The sequence below is a fragment of the Orbicella faveolata genome, unplaced genomic scaffold (assembly GCF_042242905.1).
Source record: "Orbicella faveolata isolate gen_17 unplaced genomic scaffold, um_ofav_v1 contig_12, whole genome shotgun sequence".
Lineage (NCBI taxonomy): Eukaryota > Metazoa > Cnidaria > Anthozoa > Scleractinia > Merulinidae > Orbicella > Orbicella faveolata.
In genome coordinates, this window is record NW_028301539.1 from 27,200,001 (window position 1) to 27,207,500 (window position 7,500).

Consider the following 7,500-nt stretch of genomic DNA (forward strand, 5'->3'; position numbering starts at 1 on the left):
CAAACGCCTTAACTTATAAAAGCATATCTTGCAATAGAAATGAGCCTAAAAAATGCAAAAACACACGGCAAATTACAGAGGTGTCAAACTCAACGAGTCGACCTGCAGATAACACGCAGACCTATGACCTATAAAAAAAATTGCCATAGCACGATCTAACGGTTCAACTGCACTTAAAATTCCTCCTTATTACACAACATGAAGTGCCCTTCATGAACACGAGTGAAGCGACAAGAAAGGTCGAGTGACCGAACAGAGAACGGCAAATGTACAAATGTCACGAACCGTAGAAGTCGTGTAGGCTAGTCAATCCCATTTTACACTTAAACTTTTTACCACATTTAAAGAGATTTGTATGGAGACGCCATGCTGGCCGGAAACCAACAGAAACATCTGTCACTGAGTTTGCCACAAAAGCGTGAGAAAATCATAAACATTACAATAGTACTTTTTCTAATACTGTTCAGATAGCCAATTTCCATGAAGTACATCACCTTTTTAACAAACATTACAGCTCTCTCGGCCGCCAATTCAAGCGTAGTCTATCACAAAACCAAGAACCCATTGTGCGTGCCATATTTTTGTCGTTAAGTAGCATGTCTTTCCAGTAGTACTTGATAACGCTAGGACAAATATCTATCGCTGCGAAACTCGATTTAAAAACGTCACAGTCCGGAGTTCAATTCTTCAGGCGGATCAATTCTTCGGTCGGTGTAGCAGATCTCAAAGAGTAAGAATCGAGATTTGAACCGCTTAAGTAGCCCGCTAAACATATATGCTTTAGCGTGCGATATAATTACAATGAATAATAATCCCCAGAGATTCTCGCTTTTAAAGATTCCCCATTTTAGAGCTTCCCGCTTTTAAAGATTCCTCATTTTAAAGATTCCCCATTTTAAAGATTCCCCATTTTAAAGATTCCCGCTTTTAAAGATTCCCCATTTTAAAGATTCCCGCTTTTAAAGATTCCCGCTTTTAAAGATCCCCGCTTTTAAAGATTCCCGCTTTTAAAGATTCCCCATTTTAAAGATTCCCGCTTTTAAAGATTCCCCATTTTAAAGATTCCCGCTTTTAAAGATTCCCCATTTTAAAGATTCCCGCTTTTAAAGATTCCCGCTTTTAAAGATTCCCCATTTTAAAGATTCCCGCTTTTAAAGATTCCCCATTTTAAAGATTCCCGCTTTTAAAGATTGCCCATTTTAAAGATTCCCGCTTTTAAAGATTCCCCATTTTAAAGATTCCCACTTTTAAAGATTCCCCATTTTAAAGATTCCCGCTTTTAAAGATTCCCCGTTTTAAAGATTCCCCGTTCCCCGTTCCCCGTTCCCCGTTCCCCGTTCCCCATTCCCCATTCCCATTCCCATTCCCATTCCCATTCCCATTCCCCGATTCCCCGTTCCCCGTTTTAAAGATAGCCCCGGTGAGCCCGAACGAAGCAAGGGAGCCTGTGGACACAGCTCCTGGTATCATGATATGATTGGTTAAATCGCTGATTGTTGACATCTTTGAGATGAATATTTGACAGATCTTTGTAAAATTACACGACTCCTGCGGTTCGTGACAATAGTGCGTTTGCCGTGCTCTTTTAAGTTTCGGTCTCTCGATCTCTCGTTATATTTCACAAGTGAAGTGATTTTCAAGGGTACTTTATGCTCTGTTATGAGGAGGAATTTTAAGTAGAAGTTAGTGGAGTGGAGCCGTTTGGCAGTGCTATAACAATTTTTTTTAGAAGTCAAAGGCATGGTTTCCGGACTTTCCACTGTTATCTGCTTGTCACTTCGCAGAGTTTGACGCCTCTATCATGTGCTTATAATTTCTTTAGGTTCATTTCAGTATTGGAAAATATGTTTTAAGCTCTCTAAGTATTGGCTCTGGAGGGACAAAGGTAAGTTTGAAATATTCCGTGAACATTTTGCTTACTTGCACTCTATATCATGACGCCCGGCCCGGCTATTTGATTAGGTCGATTAAAACTGTTTGCAAGTACAGAAAATGTAGCTTCTTGACAGGTCTAATTACCTCATTGACTTAAATTTTATAGGCTAATCACGAAAAGCGGATAGGCACATCGGAAAAAAGTCTACAGGCTTCCCTGTCCCCGCCCCGATCGCTTAAATTCTCCTTCTGTTTCGCGCTCGCCGAAAATTTTTTTCGTCCTCGCCGGGAGCCTGTTCGCAGACTAATATTGATTGTGTATTTCTTGCATCTTGACGAATATATCTTAGCGTTTAGTTTGTTTACATTATTACCTTTTAAAATATACCGTCCAATAACAAACTGTGAGCAGAAAGCCACAATTCTGTTAGCACGAGCTGGTGACGTGATGATGGCGCCACCAAAGAGAATTTACGTTTTGATACTCGAAATAAAAGAGTATTCTTCTCTTTTTTCTCTCGCAGTGTTTTCGTAAAAAAAAAACGGAAAACATTTTCTCCAGTGGATTCTTTTACTGATTTTGTCTTGATTTACAGAAACGCTCGTGAAAGTTTGGGAGAACTCAGAAAAGCTGTGGAAACACAGCATTTCTCGATCCCAAATTGTCCACACGTGTTTCTATTTAACAATTAGACTACAAGCCCGAATTTTCAGTAAACGAAAGTCAATGAAGCGTAGTCGATTTAACTATCACTCATAGAAAACGAGGGCGAGTAGTCTAATTGTCTTAGTAGACACTCTAAAGCCGGATCACAGCACAAAACTACAGTTTGTGTATTTTTAAGTCTAAAATTAAGAGTAATTTTCAGTTCCAACAGCAGCCGGCGCAAGAGTTGTGTATCAGCGAATAGAACACAATTATTAAACCAATCAGATTGGCCGGGATTTCCAATGGTATACAGCCAAATGGCTTCTAAGACTCGTTAGAAACACACAAACCTAGTTTCTCTTTCCTAGATATATCTAATTATGATATCATTAATCTTAAATTTACGCATCTTAACGTATATGCGAACTTCATTCATTTTTAGCCTCTTTCATCTATTCATAGCTACACTGTATCTAAATATACTTTTGTGAATGTCAGTGTTTTAAAATGACCAGTGAATCAGCTTTGACTGGCATATGGACAGGGCCTATATCAGGTCAGTGTTTATATAGAGTTGCTGTGCTCCAGTCCAAGGCAAACTTGGTGTGGTAACTTGCTAAAGACGTATTCAGGCATAATGTTGGCGTCTAACACGCTTGTTGACACGTTTGTCCTGTGTTTGCTTACTTCTTTTACAGAGATCAGTCAGGGAAGTGAAAATCAACCAAAGAGCGTAAATGAAGGTATGTTTGGCTTGAATTATTATGAAGGATTGATTTCTGTTTGGAGATCTTCAGTGTAGTGTTTTTTAAACTGATAGTCTACTTCTTGTTCACACGCCATTAATCTGTTGTGCGCGAAGAAGGTTCCTCACATTTTCGTTTTTGTTTCTGGTAATGAATCATTGTCTACATGCGTTTCAGAGACCTTGGAGCTGTTTAGCGAACACAAATTCAGAAACAAGCGTGATGGTTTGTGTGAGTGCCTAGTTTCGTATTAAGTACATCGACCACGTTAGCAGTTTGGCTTTTATCATTGTCGGTATTTCTACGAACGGTAATTGCTGTGTTAAATAGCAAAGTTTCCATGATAACTCCTCGGCTTTGGTGTTTCTTGAAATGGCCTTTTTGTGGTCTCATATTCGGAGGGGTGTTTCACGAGGTTGAGGTGTTACCATAAGGGATTCTTTCCCAATTGATGAGATTGGGATCTTACCGAAAGGGAATCCTGCGTTTCAGAAATGTTTGGTCTCTCAACGGATACCTCACGGAAAGAGTGACTGATGCAGAATGACTGACACCCAAAAATCACGGAAGATGTCTAAGGATTTTTACAGAAAATGTTGAATTCCGTCCGGTACATCAAATGTGATATTTGGCTTGAATGGGAGGCACGAGTTATCTGCTCGCCTCTGGTTGGTTTATACACAGTGGAATGGGGTGGGCTATGTCATAGCTTGGACATGCGCCGAACCGGAAAGCTATCTCTTTAATACATGCAGATAAACTTGTATTGGGTTGGGCTTCAGTGACGCAGTCAGAGCTGACGTTTCGCCTGACATTTGCACCCTCTCATAATTTCGATTGCATCAAACAGCCCCATGCATGTGATATTTTTAATAAATTCTTTCTCGAGGAGCTCGATCATTGAAATGAAGCTCTTCTCGATGTCTTTTTTTGTCTCCCCAGATGACGGTGGTATTAGCTTAAAATCAATTTTACAAGTGGCCCAGCTCGTTCGCCAGGGCGTCAATCCCTGTTTGCCTAACTCAAAGCACCATCATGATATGCTACTTCCACAAGGAGTCATGTCTTCAGTTTGCAAGTACATAAGTAAGTCTAAAGTCAAGCCCATGGGCATAGTTTCGGGATGGAAGGGATTATTATCTGAGGAATTTTTGCGTCAGAAGCAGAGTATGTAATTGCAAGTTTTTATGAACAACAGAGGTCAGAAACCTTCGCTGGGTTTTGGTTTAGTGGCAGTGTGTCCAGTTTCCGACCAGTTTTTCATAAATGTGCAAAATCATCGCTTAAGTTGTAAATGAAGTGGTCGGATTGTGGGCAACAAACTGTACGGTCGGAGAGACCATAGAAATATCACGGTAGTTGTTCAGTATGCAACGAATCGTCTAGTACTTTACCTTTAGTTTACATTCCCTTTTAAGAACCAGGTGTGGACCCTGATTACGCAAAACAAGTTTGTACATTAGTTTCGTCTACTTTACATCCAGGATTACTTAAATATTCCTTACGACCAAGACAAACTCGACACTACTAAAGTACCATTTACTAATATTTTCTGTCTTTTCTTGTTGTAGCTTCGTGGCTATGGCTATGGCCATCTCGACCCTCATTACCTGCCACTGCACGGCCACCAAGTGAGAAATAATACATTTTCACTGAAATAGAGATCGAGTTGCAATAGAACGTCAAAAGAATTATGCGATGTTTTTGGGTTTAAAATTTGATGTTCTCCGACTGGTCAATAATAATAATAATAATAATAATAATAATAATTACCAACGTATATTGCGCCTTTTAACATGCAATGATCAAAGGCGCATCACATCATGAATTCCGAACATTATATCAGATTTTTAAAAGTTAGTTTAAAAACATACGTTTTGAGTAAGGATTTTAACTGTTAACAAACTGTCAATAAACCTAGGCCTCCTGCAAGGAGCGAAAATCAATCCGAGGAGACATCATCAAATCAGTAACATGTTAGAAAGCGAATACGGATTTGTTTCAGTATTAGGGGTAGGCTCGACCTCCAGCCGCTGTTCGGCAAAAAGAGCCTGCGCTCCTCCCCGAACTCTTCCCGGGGAGAAAATTAGACCGAACGCAAAAGAGCGGCGATAAACGAGCCTATATTAGGGGTAGATTATTAGATTATTTGGGGTGCGTTGGCGCTTCAGATTGTAGAAAAGGCATATAGCGCAGACTTGAAGATGAAAAATCCTGCATTGTTGGAAGGAGAATAAATAATATGGAGCAGCTAAAATTTTTGCATCTACCCACCCCAAAAACATACCTACCCCAAAAGCCGCAAGATTCATTTATCCCTCTGGCTCGGCTTTAAACACATATCGTTTCCCTAAGTTATTGTAATTTTCTTCGCAAATGTTTATTAAGTGTCAAGAGTAAATAAAGCATTGTTGTTGTTGTTATTCCCCCCCCCCCCCCCCACCACCACCACCACCACCACCTATCAATAATCTACTGGTCCACCCTGCCTTTGAGTTTGCTGCGATGAGCTTGAATAGAAATCTCTCGTACTCAGTTGTCAGTTGTCAGAATTTTGTCTTTTGTGCATTGACAACTCTCGGTCTTCAACTTTCTCTCATCTCTAGGGAACGTGGAGTGTGGCACGAAAAAGGCCGGTTCCAGAATTGTAGGGGGCACAGACGCGCAGCCAGGGTCTTGGCCATGGCAAGTGTCATTGGACAATAAGGCGTTGCAGGGTCCTGTATCGTGTGGAGGCTCCATTCTTACCCCGTACTGGGTCGTTACCGCCGCTCATTGTTTCGATTTTGGAAAAGACCCCGCGACTTTTACTCTGACCGTAGGTAAGGAAGGACACACTTCTTTATCGCACTTTTTAATAAAGATAGGACCCTGCGCGCGCTCTGGTTGGTCAAAAACCCATCTTTTATCGAGAATAAACTTAGAAAACGCGTGTTTTATTGTTTTTCGCCACATTACCTCTATATCATGAATTAAGCAAATGAAGAAGACTAAGCCGTGTATTACACTGTGATAAAATACTCCGGACACTTGAGAACACTCGGGAAATATAGAAAACACTTGCCTGCGACTCGTGTTTTCTACATTTCCCTCGTGTTCTCAAACGCCCGTCGCGTTTTATTACAGTGTAATACACGGCTTAGGCTTCTTCATTTGTTAAGTAATGACACAATAACATGATAATATTTTTCGAATGTTTACGATATCTTTATATACATATACATTCTGTAGGGTACTTTCTACAGCTTCTTTGAACGTAGACCATGAAAAGTAGCGGAATCCTTTTTACTCTATCCTTGACAGCATTTCATATTCCCTTTGTGGACTGAAAAACGTTTCTACGTCTTAGAGATATCAACGCGCAAAAAATCGAAAGGCTCAAAGCTCGAACGCAGGTCTTAAAATATTTCCTTTTATGGGTCTATTCTATGGATTAAATTTGTTTTCTAACAACACGTTTATCTGTGTAACAGGTGAACATGATCTTCGTAAAGCAGGCGGAACCGAGCAAGTTATCCCAATTGACCAAATCTTCACACATCCTTATCATAACCCGCCAGTGAATGGGACCGACTATGACGTGGCATTGATCAAACTGAGGAAACCAATCACGTTCAACAATGACGTAAGACCTGTATGTCTGCCCACCAAGGATTTTCCTCCTGGAACTAATTGTTATGTTACTGGATGGGGCGCTACACGGTGGGAGGGAAACATTGCACAGGTAAATATGACTTGTATTTACGATATTCATAATAAGCATGTGTAAACTTCACAAATGAGTTGAGCTGGAAGAGACATTCATTCACTGCGCAAGGTATGAAGAGAATGAGACAATGAAAACTAAGCCATTTTTTTTTAGATTTTGCAGCAAGCCCAAGTTCCTCTTGTACCACGTGACACTTGCCGGCGAGCGTACAGCGACCTCCTCGGATTGCCCATTACGGAACGCATGCGCTGTGCAGGTTTCTCTCAGGGAGGAGTTGGTATATGCCAAGGAGACAGTGGAGGTCCGCTGGTCTGTCCAAGGAATAACAAGTGGTATCTTATGGGTATCGTCAGCTGGACAGTTGGTTGTGGGCGCCCAAATAGATTCGGAGTGTATTCTGACGTATTGGCACTTAAGCCCTGGGTGCAGGAAACAATAAACAACAACTCAGCTCCATAATCGTCGAGGGCAGTAAAGAGATTGAAATTGTCGGTTGAGGACTAGCTCATGTTTTCATGGAA

At 40.8% G+C, this 7,500-nt stretch overlaps 1 protein-coding gene across 3 annotated transcripts in view; it reads left to right on the top strand.

The window, feature by feature from the left end:
* The window catches only part of LOC110062979 (chymotrypsinogen B-like), a 22,424-nt gene that overhangs the window by 14,739 nt on the left and 185 nt on the right, over positions 1–7,500 (top strand). The window contains exons 1-5 of one of the 3 annotated variants that reach the window (XM_089283087.1): positions 3,162–3,267; positions 3,448–3,495; positions 5,877–6,092; positions 6,744–6,994; positions 7,133–7,500. The exon at positions 7,133–7,500 is cut by the window's right edge and continues 185 nt beyond it. In XM_089283087.1, coding sequence (XP_089139213.1) covers positions 3,162–3,267; positions 3,448–3,495; positions 5,877–6,092; positions 6,744–6,994; positions 7,133–7,438 — 927 coding nt within the window. In that variant the 3' untranslated portion in view covers positions 7,439–7,500. Of the gene's footprint in view, positions 1–3,161; positions 3,268–3,447; positions 3,496–4,212; positions 4,372–5,876; positions 6,093–6,743; positions 6,995–7,132 lie in introns of those variants that run through there. The other 2 variants (XR_016205638.1, XR_016205639.1) reach the window with 2 other exon arrangements.